Raw genomic sequence first — 17,977 nt, forward strand, 5'->3', positions numbered from 1 at the left:
AGTCTTGCACGTGTTCTTGCCAAGCCCATTCCCAGCCTCGTCTGTGATGGGAGCTGACTATCATAATCTTAACTACGTCTTTGGTCATAACTTGAGTGTGATTTCATCTGAGGCACTCGACATCAAACCAGGATTGCTTGCTAGCTCCGCATACAGTTCTAAAGGCTCGGCATGGGCAGTCCGCAGCTTCATGCACGACTACACTCGATTTACCGACTACGCCACATCAGTGTTTTTCCACCTTGCAGAGGAGACCTATCAACGTCTCATTGTTTGCCAGTGTGTGGTTCCACATGGTTTGAACATCACAGCGAAGTGTGTGAAATGCGATCAAGCTACATGCTTGGATGCGGTGAACGAGCAAGAAAGATTAGAAGTAAGTACCCCTTTTCGCCTTCTTTTTTCCCTTTGTTTTATTGATACCTGACCGTAAGCTTGTATAACTCCGAGACCTCTGATCACATGAGCATCTCCTACCCCAGCATCATCACATCGCACCAAATTTTCTTCGTTGTTTGATCGTTACACATATGCTGTCTGCTCTTTGGAAAAGAAAAGGCTTCGGACAATTATCGTTCCTGTATCTGTTCCACTGCCTTTTAGCAGCTGGATGTGGACCTAAATTCTAAGCTTCAAACCCACTTGAAATTGGAATGAAATCTGGGTTTCAGACTTGTTTTTACGTATACATGTCCTGCTAGCAACAGAGGGGAAAGGAATGATTATTCAGAAGATCTGTCTTGGTGGCTTTTCCCAACGGCCCAGTAAATGTTTTGCCTGGATTATTATTAGAACTAATTATCATAAATCATGGCTGGACAACCATTGTTATTTTTTGTTTTATGCTGGATTCCAGCTGGACATCAATCAGAATGCATCTAGAATGGCAGAGGAGCAGTACTTGGAAACTACAGGTATGGCTGTATACATTAAAAAATGCATAATTAGTGAGAGGAAAGGAACAGTATGGATACGAGTTCAGAGTAATTGTCCACCTCTGTATCTAGATGCTATACATGTACACAGTCAGAAAATGCAACAACTAGGCACAACACCGACAGAGTTCGGATACATTGTTGGGTGGTGTGCTGCTTTGCTGCTACGAACTGTAGTTAGACAGCTTTGTCAAATATCTTACCGGTCTCCACATTGTTCAATATCAATCAACATTCTTTGTTCCCGTGAGACTTTAGCTTGTACTCATTTTGTAGCGCTTACCTCCTTCCCCCCCCCCCCCCCCTCTCTTCGCGATCATATTATTGGGCAACGATCCCGCTTGACTTTGTGAAGTAAAATAAAGAATGCAATAGAAATACCTTCCCCTCTTGGGTCTCGCCTTAACCCTAGACCCTTCCGAGTTGGAAGGCTGCTGGTTAGCGCTTCGGAGATGTGTTCGAGCTACATGTAGGTGTCAGGTCGTCAAATGTCGAGTGAGGTTAAAGTTCTCCCAATCTTTAAAATATTAATCACGTTGTTGAGAGGCACTGTTTAACCGAGAGCATAGGACTGGAACAAGATGCCCAGGTCTTTGACAAGACAACTACTTTATATCAGGTGGAACGAGAAAAACGATATTTTTTCTCTTTAAGTTGTATGCAAGGCATATGAACGTTGTACTGAAATTTTGCCGCGCCATTCAAACTTTGCATGCTAAAAATGTTACCCACTAAATCATCCGTTCTACATTATGTTTTGTACATTTATGGTATAATTTTCCTTTTTTAAAGCACACACCTACTGCACTCACTCGTGAAAACAGGGCACTTGGACCTTTGGCATTCCTTTCTGATTCCCGTCCAGGTTGTTCTGATCTGCAAGACGAAAGGAAACGTCTGCCTGGTACCTGCACTATTGGCTCGGCCAGTGTTCTGTTACTCGTCAACATTGAAGACGGCAATAAGCCAGCCTTGCACTGGCTTCCCGAGTTTGCAGCTGCGCTTGATGATCACCTTATCCGGAATGGCGTTGGTCAGGCCGGTACATTAGCCTGGTCCAGAAGAAATCTCTACACTGTGGTCGGTTTTCACAACGAAGGATACTCTACTGTGACGGCTGAATCTGCTGGAGGGCAGTTGGCGGTGCCTGCTGAGTATGTGGCTGAGGCCGTAGGTTCACTGCCACTTTCAGGACAAAACATTACTCTAATTGACAGGGTTTCTTCCCTGTCCGGCAAGTTAAGGGATACCGGGTTTTCCGTGATTGTCGCCATTTGGCATCAAGAAGTACCAAAGATCGTTGCTCAAATCATGGCCCAACAACTCACAGCACCATGCGCGAGCCCTTCTCTTCATGTACTGTTCCCTATAGTCACTGAAGCGAAAACCAAATATGTACTGTACGAGGGGCCAAACTTTTACTACCAGGCTTTCCCCGACGATCTTTCTGCTTTTGCCCACCTTGCCTTACAAGTTGATCTATCAGTGAAAGATTCGTCGCAAGTGTTCAATGGGAGCATCTGGTCATCGGCAGATGCTCTATGTGTCGAGCAGAACATCGCTTGGCTTACCGAGAATCTTGCAAAGGCCATTGCCGAATCCAGTGTGGCATTTACAAGGGCCCGTTTGCTTTACCACGAGTGCATCTATCGTGATGGTCTACCTACCTGTCAAGACGTCCTGGTGGATGTTGACGTTCATACATGGGTATGTTGCGCCTCTGTGTTGTGATGTAACGCAGTCCACACTGGTTCCTCACATGTCCAATTTCCATGGGTGTCAGCAAGACCACATAACCCCAAGAGTGTGCAGCTCCGCTATGGGTCCAGTCCCGACAGAAATTTCAAGTCAACTCCATCAATATGTGTGTCGCACACGTAAGAACGTAACATCAGACGTATCCTAGACCTGCTGTGGACAGATCCTCATTTGATACTGTACAGGCAAGCATCAGGAAACACGTGTGTAGCGTTAAAACACCCACTAAAACGTCGTACATCACGCATTTGATGAGCATTGCATCTCAAACATGATATCAACTTTAGATTCTGTCTGGGCACCAGGGTATGTGTGAGCTACACACTCTTGGGGGTTACCTGCTCCTGATGTTAGGTTGCTATACATGAAGTATGTGCTGGGAAACTATTGAGCAAATTGGATGTCAAGGCCAAGTAGAATTGCTGAGCATTTGTGCTGAGCTTCCATCTAATAATAATAATAATAATAATAATAGAACAGTTCGCGTACAAGGCAGCAAATGCTAACCTTACCGCTTCTGTCTCTTTTGAGCTCTGCTACAAGTGATGGTTGTGAAAAAAGGAAAAGGAAAAACCCCTGAGGGAAATGAAAGTGCACAACCGGATAGAGGAGTGTATGGAGATGGGTGTATGTAAGTACGCGCATGCATGTGCTAGTGTGCGTGCGGGGAAGTGTGCGTGCGCGTGTGGAAAACGCTTCCATCTACACGTAGTATATAACCGCACGGTTTGTCAAACTGGCAGGAAAGTACTCATTTCACAGAAGGCCGATCGTGTTCACATAAGAAAGAGAGGTAGGGGTTGGAACAAGTCGTAACGCAAATGTCCATGCTCAGGTGATCAGCAAACAACCGATGTTAAACACCTGAGACTAATCGGCATGTTTCTGATGGAATATAGGTAGGTAGGTACCGTATTTTACCGGTTGTAAGTCGACCCCCTATCTGGAGGTCTCAATTCCGCGTTTTAAAGTTTTCACCCAAAGAAGCACTACTAACCACCTGCTGCTAATAACACATCAACAAATCATGTAAACATTCCTCATTGGAGGATATAACGTCCCAATCCTTGAAAAAGGCCAATAAACTGGCAAAAATGTGTAAATATGGTGCACTCGTGCATGCAGTGCAGGTCATTTTTTGTAAGATACTGATAGTTCCCGGTTATAAGTCGAATCCCGGTTGTAAGTCGACCCCCACCCTTTCTCCTTCTATTTTAAGCCGTAAAGGGTCGACTTACAACCGGAAAAATACGGTACATTTTTATTTGAATTCGCAGAACCAATATGAGTCTTTCACTGCTGTGAAACATGTAATTTTCGGTGTAACTTTAATTTCGGTGCTTTCAGTAGAGAAACCAGGCACCTAAATTTAAATTACACCTAAAAGACACTGGAGTATGCACTGTATGCGAAGGGAACGCTGGTCACCTAGTTCTACATTACACCTGAAACCTGGCAGGTCCCTGGCACCGAAATTTCAATGCGCCTAAAATTTCATGTTTTACATTATTCACGTTGCCATGCCCATTGGCAATATCAAGCGGGGGAGATCTAGCCAGCTTTGCCAAGACCAGGAGTATGTGTATTCGTATGACAAACAAGAGACAACTGGGAATATCGTGCATGATTCTTAAAGTTAGTATCAAATGGATAATTGTTGATGATGCCCTGACAGCACAATATTGACTGCATTTTGACCCAACCACACCCGGCAGCCCACGGAAAGGTGGTTCTTGACCAGGGAGATGTACGACTCCTTGTTCTTGACCCGCCCGGTACGCGAACCTGTCGAATTGTTTTTACACCCTGCAGCGACAATGCTCACTGTGTGTCACTGCCATGCGCGCCAATGTGTTTTGTCCCGTCCACTGCAGTGTGTAAAGCCTGATGTTGATGATATGTCAGAACAGATGGCGAATGCCACGTCAAATGCGACGCCTAATGCCACGTCTGATGGCACATCAAATACCACGTCAAATGCCACGCCTGATGCAATGCATGGTGCAATGCCTGTTGCTACACCGGGTGTCATTGCGGGCACAGCGAGAGAAGATAACGCCACTAGCCCAGGTGAATAGCAATGAGTATTTTAGAACATTTTACACTGGATAGTACTATATTTTCACCAATTGTGGACCATGCTCAAAGACTGGCAGTAGCTCCAAGACCAGAAAAGAAGCATGTGTGTGTGTATGTGTGCGTGTGCGTGCGTGCGTGTGTGTGTATGTGTGCGTGTGTGTGTTTATGTATGTTTACAAGTATATAAATGGCATTAGAAAACCTTGTATTGTAGACACTTACTTAATTTTAGTTTGACAGCATATCACAAGGTGGTGGAACACCGTATAATATTATGTACATGTGTGTGTGTGCTGCGGGCTACTTTGCTTTTTTCCTACAGGTGGCATGTCACAGGTTATGAAAGCCGTGCTGATCTTGCTTGGGTGTTCGGTCCTATTGGCCTTCTTCATAGGCCTGTTTATATGGCATAGGCGAGCTCACCGTGATTCAGCCACAGTAAGGTCACGGCTGAACATCGGGGATTAGAACTGCTAGTATGCAGTTTCAAGTTGGAATGCTGTTGGAGTGCGCATCCAAGATGTGCTAGAGCTGTTTGCTAGTTAGTTGTAGAACGTCAGTACCGTCGGTCAGTGTCGTGCAATGTTATCGCATGAGCATGATTGTTTAGCAACCGGTGGTGTTCGTGGACAATATACCGTAACTTGTAGTTCCTTGGTCCTTTTTCTTTCCTCGAAGATTGTTTTGTATATTTCAAACGGATGATGATTTTTTATAGGATACACATACATGTCGGACAAGTAACTTAGTTGCGTAATGTGTGCGGCCTTCCTTTTATTAATTTTATGAAAATTATTGTGCCCTCGAAAGATTGTTTGTAAACTTCAAATGGGGATGTTCATCTATCCTGGCCACCGAAAATAACACAGTCATGACGATGAACTATACAATCGTCCAACTGAATTATTCTGAATGGTTATGGTTGATTGGGATTACATATGTACATGTATGTGCCATACAAAATTTAATATCTGCAGGGTGTGCCGTTGTCGAAAGCTATGGCCGAACACACACGGGCTCCCAAAATTCAGGATATCATGCACCATGCCACGTCAATGCTGACTGCGCCAACAAGTTCCGATGTCAAGGTAAGCAGTAGGCTAAGTGGGTCTTAATTCCGTGACGCTTTCAATTAAGTTGAAATACTAAAACGACGCTTCTGTGAATATACAATGTTTTTGGTCCTTGAATTCCGCAATACCATGTACTGTATTTGTTTGAATAGAGTAAGTAGTCTATATAGTATAAATAATTGTTCTTGCATATGAATAAGGAATGGGTTTGCTCCCCGCACTGGAGCTTGCGCTATTCCGCCTACTTGACGTGACACATGACTGGCTCATGACTGCCATCCAGAGGACACGAAAAGTCCATCAAACCTTCAACGAAACCCATTCCTAACAAATCATCGCCGAAGTCGCAACCACTATTTCGTAGTGGTATATGAAAAATAAAATATGATGCTATGGATTTCTCTAAGCTATCCTAGTAGTTGGCTGTACTACGGTGGTCTGGTAGAGTTTTAAAAACCCTCACTGCTTCTCGTTCCACTGAACCCCTCGATCTCTGAGCACCAAAAAGGAGAACACTAGCACTGCAGTAGCACAGGACAGATGGTTCCCAGAGCAGCATATTGTTCACATCACATTGGCATGAACCCGCGGGCGGAATACAAGATCATGCAAAGCAAGCAAGTCGTAAACAGTTCATGTCTTCATGAACAATAATGAATAATAATATTATTTGAAACTCGGATGTTGAGCCATAAATAAATGTAGAAAGGAAAAAGACCTTATGGATACGAGTTAAGAGTAACTCTCCATCACTGTAACATGATACTTTATACAGTCAGAAAGTGCAATAACTAGGCACAAAACTGACAGAGTGCTGAGACATTCGACGTTCTGACAACTAGCTTCAACACATCTCCGTAGCGCTAACCAACAGCCTTCCAACTTGGAAGGTTCAAGGTTATGGATAGACCAAAGAGGGGAAGTTCAAATTGCACACCTGATGAGCCGTCACGAACCATACGGCGAAACGTACGTCGTGTGAAACAACTTGTTTTGTAGTCAACTGGTCCATCACAGTGTCATGCATGAGGAGTACTGTAGGAGTTTGGCTTTCGGCTTGTACAATTCGTTTTCGCAAAGCTTCCCATTTCTTTACTTTATCTGTGATATTTATGACCCACCCAAGTTGGGTGGTGTGCTGCTTTGCTGCTTCGAATTGTAGTTAGACCGCTTTGTCAAATATCGTACGTCATCGTCCAGTAACAATCGACATTCTTTGTTCCGTTGGGACTGTAGCTTTTGGTCGTTTTCGTTGCGCTTGCCTTCCCCTCTTTGGTCTAGCCATAACCTTGAACCTTCCAAGTTTGAAGGCTGTTGGTTAGCGCTACGGAGATGTGTTGAAGCTAGTTGTCGGGACGTCGAATGTCTCAGTACTCTGTCAGTTTTGTGCCTAGTTATTGCACTTTTCTGACTGTATAAAGTACCATGTTACAGTGATGGAGAGTTACTCTTAACTCGTATCCATAATGTCTTTTTCCTTTCTCCAATAATATTATTGTAGAGGCTTTCCGGGCAATGTTTTTGATTTGTTCTTCACAATTTGAACTGCTTTATGTAGGTTCTGCCAGTTTCGTTGCTCCGTTTTGTTAGTCCAATCGGCAAGGGTCAGTTCGGAGAAGTGTTTCTTGGCCAGATGATGGTGGTAGAGAAAGAGCAAGACAGACAGCAGACGGTAGCAATCAAGACACTCAGATGTATGTACACCCTGTAAACATGGGTTGTTAGAGGATCAACGTGTGTTCTTGTGGCTTGTGAAGGGCGCAGTATGCATGTTTGTAAGGGATGAGGTGGATGTGTGTCAGGGGAAGGATTTACGCATGTGTGTGTGTGTTGGGGGGGGGGGGTGCATGTACATTGCATGTGAGGGGTGGTGTATGTGGGTGAGGCAAAGGGACTCAACACAACTGATCACACAGCATGAGGGGGAGGGGGTGTTCCCTCAACTACACTGAGACATACAACGTACATGTACATGCACTGCTCTAGTTGGTTCGGCCAGTGTGATTTTTTTAAACAATGCAACACAATATTGTGGAAAGGTCACAACACTAAGAGACAAGATCACTGCTCTAGTTACACCAACAACAAAAACAGAAACGACATTGGGGGTTGGGGGTGGGAGTTCACACGTGTGAGTTGGAAGCATGTGCGTGATGGCGCTTTGCAGCTTTTCTCCTCCTTGACAGGTTAAGTTAGGGTGGCAGACTACCCAAAAATTCGCTGAAAAATCGAATTTGTAAATTCATATTGAGTGCTACGTCAGTTGAAAGAGCATGAATAGCTGCAAATTCTCGGAAAATTGTGTCCCGATCTGACCAGGCGTTCAAGAGTTGTGGCCGAAAATGTGCCCTTGCAAGGAAAGATTTTTTTGTTGCACGCTGTCATTTGTTGGCAGCACTGTATTTGAATGTGAGCAGACCGTGCGCAACTTGTCGTATCATGGAAACACGTGAAAATGTGCAGAATTTTGCTCCAAGTCCAAAAAATCAGGTTTTTGAGCCACGTATTGGGCTGCACGGCGGAGCAGGACTTTTGCCAACACCCTCGTGACGTTGCAGATATGTGGCTTGATTATTGTAGTTGACGTTGATTTAGTGACTTTGGCAAGTTTGAGTCGTGTCAAGAAGTCAGGTAGGATTCAGTACTAGGCAGTAGTGAAACGTGAGTGGTAGTCTTTGCCGGTTTCTGAGGGTATCCTGGATTTGGTGTGCAGCGCTGTGGAAATGGCTTGCTGTGGAGGTCCCAGCACTGGATGTTGTATCAAAGGTACGACCTCGTAGCACGTGCTAAACCTAAAAAAATTCAAAAATTGACTTGGGTCTGTGGGAGTGTGTGAGAGAACGCCCACTCGTTCCGTTGTGACAGATTCCAGGGCCTCGTTGAGGGGCCCTACCACATCACCCATGGCTGCTTCTGGACTTGTTCTAGGTTTGAGTCCCGCGCACGAACAGAATGAGCACGAAAATGTGAAAAAATTGTAAATGCCTCTGTTTGGCTCCTGGGTGGCTCGCACACCGTGGCACTATGCCGGAAATTTGAGTTTTTCCGGCCTCCAGGAAAGCCTGTCAGTGAAGCGCAAGAACTTGTAAATCATGTCCTGAGGGCCAACATAGTGGCAGGAGTGTGTGGTGAAAATTTCACTCAAATCCATTGAGAAACACCAAAGTTACGGTCAATTGAATGCCATATGAAATTTATGGGTAGGCTGCACCCTTTAGTGCCTGTGTGTGTGTGTTCTCTTTCTGGTTTAGCAAGTATTGCTGACGACACGGCCAACACTGCACTGATTGAAGAGTATCTACTGCAGTGCAGCATTGGCAAACATTCCAACGTTGTCGACATTATCACGGGAGGGCTTTACAATGGTATGGGCGCAGAAATCTCAGATAGCTTTCAAATTTATTGTATTTCTCCATTATAAAAAATCTCGTAATTCAGCCCAATAAAGTCAGTTCGGCTCATACTCCGATGGTCAAATGAACAGTGATATACATGTACATGTACAGCAAAACCTGTAACTAAAGACCACCGTGACTAGCGACCAGCCTGGTACTACAGTAAAACCTGTAACTAAAGACCACCGTGACTAGCGACCAGCCTGGTACTACAGACCACTTCGCCAAGCAACTAAAGACCGCCTTCTCTGGCACCAAGGGGTGGTCGTTAGTCGCAGGTTTTACTGTATAACGTTAGGCTAGATGTCTGCGCAATGTAGTGGTGTATTTCATGACCAAATATCTGGTGTGCGCAGTTGGACTCAGGTGGAGAGCCAAGCATAAAATTATAAGAAGAAAGAAGGACCAAGGTGCCACAAGTTACGCTAGAATTGTACTTTTGAGATACCGAATTCAAATAAATCAATACCAATAGAATGTCCACTAACACCGCCCGTTACTGTACAATCAGCTCGTGCGGTAACGTTACACGTCACTGATCAACCGTATTCTAGCGTATCTTTGTTGCTCCTTGGTCCTCTTTTCGTCTTAACAAAAATATGGGTGCATATATTACCGGTATACTCCACTGCGGATTATGCTCTGTAAAATACGGTTACAGTGTGATCATAATTTCCGATTCAAAAGTTTAACCATTCGTTAGATATCTCCTCCCATACCTTTTCTGGCTGGCCTGCATGCATGTAGTTGTAATTGTACACGTCGTATTCGTAGTATTCGTACTCACCTTCCGTTCCGTTGGCCTGGGTAGCTACTTGCGCGCCCATATTGCCATAGCTACCCAGGCCCTTCATAGTCTCTTGTGGTCTCAGTCTCTCTCTCTCTCTCTCTAGTAATAAGGTAGTTGTTGTAGTTCGTCTTTGCCTCCGTCTCATCGTCATAAATGTTTCCCCCTACTCGCTCCCGTTGTCCGTTGCGTTGTGTCTGGAGAACTGAGTGAAAGCTATACTGAACACATTGAATAGAAAGCAACAGTCATCGAATTCTGAACACCGACCGTGCGGTGCTGCTTATGCTCCTTGGGTGGTTACCATAGTCCAGGACCTTCCTGCATATGATTACTAGCTAACAAAGGCAGACGAGAGCAGAGACAACCCGTTCGGTCTTTGTTGTAACGCTGCGTTTCATGCACATAGCAAACTTGGACCAGATGATGAACAGGTTATCAGTTGTCTGAGGATTGCCTTAGATTTGCTATGTGCATGAAACGCAGCGTTACAACAATGACCGGTTGTCTCTGTTCTCTTCTGCTTTTGTGGTAATGCTCCATCCTTGTGGCACTCTAGGTAATCTAGGAACTCTGGCTATTGTGATTTCTAGCTAACGGACTTTATTCATACAAACGGACTTTATTCATACAAATGGTGGAATACTGAGTGTGTGCAATTATGTTTCTATTGTGCATGCACAGGTCGTGCATGCCTCGTGATGGAGTATATGCCTGAAGGTGATCTACATTCGTACCTGGTGAAACTCAGAAAACGCGTGCCAGAAGCTCGGAGCGTCAATAGCTTTCTCGTGCCCACGGATCGATTGGACATCTGTCGACAGGTGGCAGTGGGGATGGAATTCCTCTCTTCGAAACAGGTCAGTTATGAACACGTTCTATCAAAAATCCTTGCATAATGCATTTGCCTCTTGATAATAGTAACGAAGATTCCTGATGAGTGTTGCACGAAAACTTGTTTGAATCCATATTTTTCTCTACACCATTTCTTCACATTTTCATCGTTTAATTGCACATTGTCTCCACAGTTTTACATTGCATGAATAAAGTGTACACAAATGTCGATTCAGCTTGTATTATTGATTGCGGTTATCAGATAATAGTCATGTTTCACGAACCCTACGGCACACTATACAAGCCATTGCACATCTGACGTACAACACGGCTACAACAGCTAACTTGTTACATGCACGTTTTGGCTATAAAGTACAGATGTTACGACCCCTTTGGTGTACATTACACTGATCTTTCACTGTATTTTTGCGGAAGCCTGTGGAGAAGAGACATATTCTCTTCATGACGGGATACCTTTGCAAGGCTAGTTGTCCCGTGTATTGATACGCCGCCATTGCAAAGGTTCTGCAAAACAAAAATTTGAACAAAGTTTCTGGACGAGCCTTGCGAAATATTTGTACGATTTTTCGCATGAACTTTGTGTTCTGCACATTTTCGTGGGTTAATTGCACACCTCATACCATGACTCGATCTCACGAAACTTCCCACGAAAGTTCATTTCGCGTTCCCCACAAGTTTCACGTCCAAAGTTGCGAAAGTTCGACCAAAGTTTCTCACTTCATGACGTAGAGCGAAAGTTTGCACACATTTTCGTTTTGCAGAAACTCTCTTTTACCGTCTTTTCAGTCCGCGTTTTGCTCACTGTTTCAAGCAGAGGTATAGATTGTTTCTGGTAATATCCTTGCTAGGCATCCGTATTAGAGCAATACGGATGCCTAATATTTGGTGGACCACATGCGATTTGTTTTCCTTCTATCTCGCTCACCGTAAGGCGCTGCTGGTGTGCCGCAGTATTTACCGGGTGTTAGCGGGCGTCGAGTTCCCTCAGGAACGGACCGACACCATTATCAATTTTACTTTGCTGTGTCTTCGCAGCACATTAACCTGGCCCTGTGTGTTCTGAATCCAGATTGTTCATCGTGATCTGGCGGCAAGGAATGTTTTGGTACGTGAGCACGATTCCGGACTGAAGGGGCGAAGGCTGGAGCTCAAGATCAGTGACCTGGGTCTGTCTCGGCGTGCCGCACAAGGCGGAAAATACACAGCGCAAACGACCGTGAGCCACATGATGTCTTGCAGTCCATTTTTACCTGTGCTGAGTGTGATCAAATATCCTACTCAGTGCCTATTAAATTTTATCAATATTATTGTTTATCACTCTTCTATATCGACCTCCACTAATTCTCGTGATCCTTGACTGGTCCTATATTACCCATATCGCCGCAATATCGACCGCTTATATCGACCGCTTTTATCGACCACTTAGGCATTGTAATCTTTCGACTTTGGAGGGACTTAGAATTTTTCTCTCCACTTCAAAAAGAAAAATTGAAAGGAAGAAGACAAAGGAAGAGAACAAGCAGGATTTGAACTCACAACAGTATGAATCTCAAGCAACCCCTTATACCACCCAGCCACTGTGCTGCAGATGATGAACTCTGTTGTTCTTACAGCCTTGTACCCAAAATAAGCAACATCCTATGTACACTATAGTACAAATGCTATACTAAAAAGGTTAAAATAGCTCCTAAAGGTTCAAATTTTGCGGTTATGGGAAAGGAGTCGTGATAAATAGGATATTGACCTCGAATTCGGTCTATATGGGAAAATGTAGACCTCGTATCCTATACCTATGCCGTTTAGATATTGCCAGCCGTTTTCCCTTTTTTCACTGCCCGTCGAACCATCACCAAGTAGCCTTGAAGTACATGTGCATGGGTGTTGAGCTATGTTCAAGCTCTTTCTAAGGAAACCTCGTCCAGTAAATTCGACGGTTAGTACTAGTTGACTGGGCGAACTAGTCATGCATGGAGTTTCAGCTCATTTCACTGAGAACACAAAGTCTATATCATACCTGCAGCGCATGGCTTGTGACAAGGTGTGCGTCAGGATTAGTTTGGGAAACATTGATGTCTAGATTTCTGCTGTGGTCGTCTTCCACTTACTTTGGTATTCTTCAGAGAATGCTGCCAATGAAGTGGATGGCAATAGAGAGCATCAACGATGGCTGCTTTTCGTCGAAAAGTGATGTGTGAGTTTGCAATGTACAAATGTGTTGATAACATAACAAGGACGTCACCTGTTTCTTTTAAAATGCCAACCTTTCAAAATCAACAGATTCATTAGGGCAACGACAAACTGGAGAGATATGCTGGTTACATCGGGCATTTGATTGTATTGTAGTGTCTTCGGTATTTGCTTTGCTGCAGATGGTCGTTTGGTGTGCTCATGTGGGAGGTAGAGACCTGTGGTAAGTCGCAACGGCTATAATACGTTTCCAGTGGCACTGCTTTGTCATGGGAAGTACAATATGGTCACACGTTCTACAGGTTTCTGTTATACATGTTGTTGATTGACAGCTTGTAACAAGGTGGAGGACATCGTGTTCGGAAAAAGTTTTTCTCTGCAAAATCCACATATCTCCAGACACTGGGGTGAATATTGGAGTGTGGTGGTGGGGCGCATTAAGCTCCGCCGACCAGAGGTCTCGGCTTCATAGCTCCATGGACGTAACCTGGTTCCTGTCATGTACCACCGTTGATTGCTGGCAATGCCTACGATTGGTTTGCAGGTTGGTTTCTACCTGTGTCCTGGTTTTGCAGGTGATATCCCTTATCATCAGACACCGAATGCTCTCCTTCCGCAGTTGATCACAAGAGGACATCGTCTAGAGCGTCCCACTGACTGTCCAGAAAATATGTAAGCTGCTTCTTACAGGTGTCATCCTAATTGGGAGGAGCGGTGATACGGTATACCACCACTGCCATAACCCTATATTATTTTGCGTCACTGGGAAGTGGTTGGCCGCATTTAGAATGATGGAGAGTGTCAAATTCTCTGTGAACTCACACTTTCCCCGGAGAATTGTTGTCAGGCTTCGTCCAATCTGAGCATACAAGTACATGAACTCGTTTTTACATTTTAGTTTGAACGGTTTCCAAGGGTGCTCCTAAGAAGTATCTCCACTTAAGGGTGATGATTGTTGGGGTCCCAAATATACCAGAATCCATTTGGGAAGTTTCAAAGATCACAACAGGAGGATGGGTACTGGCAAGATAATACTGATTCAACTCCTGAAAATGTCTCGCATTCACCTGTATGCATCTACGCTGATCTTGCTCAATTCATAGCTACTCGCTGATGATGAAATGCTGGAGCACAGACCCTGAGCAGAGACCGAAGTTTTCACATATCAAGTACAGCCTGGGACGGGATCTAGAGACTTCACTGGTGAGCATTTGGATTGGATTGGTTTATTTTAAAATATCGAAGAACAAGCAGGCAGTGTTGCCTTATTACATAAAATCGACTGGAGGCACACAAAGGAAAAAAGCAGAACATTTTGAACAGTCTCTGCTGGGATGACGGCTACACCTTAGCTCGGTGGTTAGGGTATCGCTGGCCTCCGGTGAAGGTCCCTCGTTCGAACCTTGGTGGTGACAGTCAAAACATTCTCTTCAGACCTTTCCCCTTTGTGTCTTTCCCTCAAACCAGTGAAAAAGGAAAAGATTACACGAAAAAGAAAGAAAGAAAAGAGCATGACCAGAGGTCATTGCTGTTTGGTTTTCCTGCTGCACGTACTCATGTTACCTTTGCTCTCGCTTGCCGCCTTTTGATTTGTGCTGGTGATTCATAGTAATTAATAAAGTCTTCTCTATGGACAGGTCAGCGGTCGGTGAGACTTGGGTTTCATCCAGCTGGTTAAATTCTGTCGTAGTTACCTGTCGAGCTCGCCTTCCTCTGGAAACTTCATAGGAGCTCAGTACTTTACACCCACAGACTTACACTAGGGCATCGTGTTCAGCTGTTCCCACTGTGAACTAAATCGCTTACAATACAAGTTATTCTGCTGTGGACTTCGCCAAGATATGGGCCAAAGGACATTTATTCCGGTTGCTGGCATTGCCATAGAAATAGAGTTCATTCCGCTTTGATAATGTGTAGCCATCGGCTGGTCTTTCACGGCATTTGTACTTGAATGAATCTTCCATCTGTCTTATTATCTTGGCAACTAGAGAATTTTTTCCTAATGTCACCGTTCGCATGCTGGGAATTTTTTTAACTGCAGGTTACTCAATCTGCGGACAGAACTGTTTCGTCTTTTTGTGGACTCATCAGAGGAAATGAGGCCGAACCTGATAGCAATGAAAATATACTTGAATTTCCAAAGCCAGATTCAGCTTAAACCAGGCCCGAACGTACCTTGCAGAGTGCTCAAACTGACAAGTCAGTTAACTTTGCAGGTTATGGCATTGTTCAGATTATTATATTTTTAACACGGGCTAGTCTTCCCAAGAGAAAAAATTGTTAGACAGCGGGTGATGGATCTCTTCTTCCGTGTTATACCATACTATGCCCAGGATTATATGCAGGTGGAAGACATCAAGCCTGAAGAACACAGCAGCACGGCACTGCGGAGAACAGCCCTGCCCTTCAGTCCTCACCATCAAGCTGCGCTGCATACACCAAGAGATGCTGCTCAGATCTCCGTGACAACTGAGGTAATGTACATGTAGATGTCGAATTCTGAAATGCTCATGGAGAGAGGCAGTAAAACCTGTAACTAAAGACCACCTTGACTAGCGACCAGCCTGGTACTACAGTAAAACCTGTAACTAAAGACCACCGTGACTAGCGACCAGCCTGGTACTACAGTAAAACCTGTAACTAAAGACCACCGTGACTAGCGACCAGCCTGCTACTACAGACCACCGTGATTAGCGACCAGCCTGGTACTACAAACCACTTCGCCAGGCAACTACGGTCTCACATTATGGTTGTGTGGTGCAAACCTCTCAGTGAGGACCACCTGCCACTAAAGACCGCTTTCTCTGGCCCCAGGGGGAGGTCGTTAGTTACAGGTTTCACTGTAGATTGAATGGTGAGAGGAAGGGGGGGGGGGGGTCAGCGGTGTGTGCTTTTCCCGCTTCTCAACCCTCAGTCCTGCAATCCTTCGGTCAATTCAGTGGATTGAAAAGTGATAGAATTCATGTAACACATGTTCATCAAAACGTTGTTCTTGCTCCCTATTCATCTAGGCATACGACGTACCTCAGTCAGCTGGAGTGAATTCAGTGTTTTTTGGTCGCGATTCGCCTGCAAGACTGTCTCAAGGAAGCCTTGAATTGACCTGCTCACCTCGTCGAACCACTGCAGATTTGGCATCAGAGCGCTATGTTCTGCGGGCGGTGAGTCATTCAGAACATCCAAGTTCACCGCCGGCTAAGTCAGCCCAAAGCAATTTAGGCGATGACTTACAAAGGCAGAAGAGACCAGATACAACTGGCTAGGTCACGGTTGTAACGCTGAGTTTCAATGGCTTACGTTGCCATGTTTTGATGTAAATATCGAGCCTGCATTCTTGACCAGCCAAGCCAATCACATCAACCACCGTTTAAATAATATAATCAATATAAATATATAATCTCATGGCGTATAATTTCACACAAAAAAGAGAACAAAATGAAATGATTATCTTCTATGTCATAGGGGCGTTAGTTAGCACTATCGATCCATGCTCAAGCTCAGCATTCTGCAATTGAAAGCCAAGGTGCTCACTTTTCTTTTTTTGTGCTAACTTCTTCACGTCTGATGGTTCAAGATCTGCTATAATTGGTCGAGTCTAGCACATAACCTGTGTTTCACATGTTTGCTCGAGTGTACTAGATACATGTAAGTGTGTCACGCCGCAGGCTGGTGCTGCATAACACGATGCCTGCACTCGTATTCGACCCACTTCTGTGTCTTGCTTTTTAAAAGTTTTGAGCACCATGGATGGACTGCAATTTTTATAGCGTAAACCTTTTCAGAAGTCATCAAAATTTACATGAATCCCTTTGCAGCATTAGAGTCATCTTTCACTGTAAAACACTGTTTTGATGCCGGACCGAGATTTGTGAACAGCACTCCGGGATTCCCGTTAATTCTGGTTGCAACATCAGTTATTCTGTATAAGATCTAGTATTCAATGCATTATGATACATTTCCCAATGTTTTCTCTGATGTCCAAAATTGTCTTTGTCAGGCCTCTGCTCTTTGCGAAGAGTCCAAAGACTTCAAAATATCAGCTGATCATAGCGTAATAAATGCTCCCACGCGGCATGTTCAATGCTGGTGACTGCGGCGGGTTTTCCTCTGGCGTATTAGCATGTTCATATACAGAAAACCTATTGATTGGATAACGACTTCGGGTATAACCACACCTCTCAACAATGACACAATCTTCAGAACTATATCGACGATAGGCAGCTTGCTTATCAATGTATTGAAGCCAAACGACTAGGCATTGGCGGATAATGCTCGAAAAGGTGGCAGATTCTGCTCGAAAAGCAGTGAAATTGGCAGAACAATACAAACCTTATGGCGGGCAATTCCTCGAATTCTGCTCCATTTCTTTATCCACATACCAAACATGCATGAAACTTACCAGAAAAAGTACCGAATTCTGCCAATTTTTCTGCCGGCATTATCCGCATATGCCTACAAACGACAATTCCCAATCACTGGTAGTAGATTACAGGTAAGCATGGTGACAAGACACAGAGGTGGAAATGTTTGCGTTGCTGCCCTGCGCGGCCCTGCACAGGACTTCTTCTTCTTTTATTAATAGGTTTTCTGGAAGTTTCCACCGGCACCAAAATCACTTTTTTTACACCTGTGCTGCCTCGTCGAGGGCCTAGAGGAACCTTTCGTCTGATGGTCTCTGTAAGCTCGCATCCGATCTGTCGAGACCCTGTAACCGTGTATTTTAACTTGTTCCGCTGAACGCTGTAGAATGGTATCCGGTGACTTGTGTTGGTTGTTACCTATCTTCAGTCACATGCTTTGAATAGACTAACGTCCAGCTAATCTACATGTAATTAATCTTCTATGGTTGATGAAACTTATCATCTCATGAGGACGGTCATGGCATGTAATTGGTTATTTGATGTTTTG

General features: G+C 44.4%; 1 protein-coding gene across 1 annotated transcript; it reads left to right on the forward strand.

Annotated features, from left to right (window-relative positions):
• Window positions 1–4: 4 nt before the first annotated feature.
• LOC135819597 (uncharacterized) lies at window positions 5–17,103 on the forward strand. Its single transcript, XM_065332833.1, has 16 exons — window positions 5–376; window positions 857–914; window positions 1,801–2,642; window positions 4,568–4,763; window positions 5,095–5,210; window positions 5,750–5,860; window positions 7,404–7,539; window positions 9,097–9,210; window positions 10,712–10,887; window positions 11,952–12,098; window positions 13,003–13,073; window positions 13,252–13,292; window positions 13,645–13,741; window positions 14,173–14,272; window positions 15,403–15,543; window positions 16,081–17,103. The coding sequence occupies exons 1-16, from the start codon at window positions 47–49 to the stop codon at window positions 16,330–16,332; spliced, it is 2,928 nt and encodes a 975-aa protein (XP_065188905.1). The 5' UTR covers window positions 5–46; the 3' UTR covers window positions 16,333–17,103.
• The last annotated feature ends 874 nt before the right edge of the window (window positions 17,104–17,977 follow it).

This window comes from Sycon ciliatum, chromosome 6 (assembly GCF_964019385.1).
Source record: "Sycon ciliatum chromosome 6, ocSycCili1.1, whole genome shotgun sequence".
In the NCBI taxonomy this organism is placed as follows: Eukaryota; Metazoa; Porifera; class Calcarea; order Leucosolenida; family Sycettidae; genus Sycon; species Sycon ciliatum.

What these genes read in the sequence shown, in the direction of transcription:
- LOC135819597 (XM_065332833.1), top strand. Translation starts at nt 47, where the DNA reads ATGGGAGCTGACTATCATAATCTTAACTACGTCTTTGGTCATAACTTG. An exon ending in AATACACAGCGCAAACGACC is followed by an intron (nt 12,099 to 13,002) that starts GTGAGCCACATG and finishes GGTATTCTTCAG; the next exon opens with AGAATGCTGCCAATGAAGTG. An exon ending in AGATCTCCGTGACAACTGAG is followed by an intron (nt 15,544 to 16,080) that starts GTAATGTACATG and finishes CTATTCATCTAG; the next exon opens with GCATACGACGTACCTCAGTC.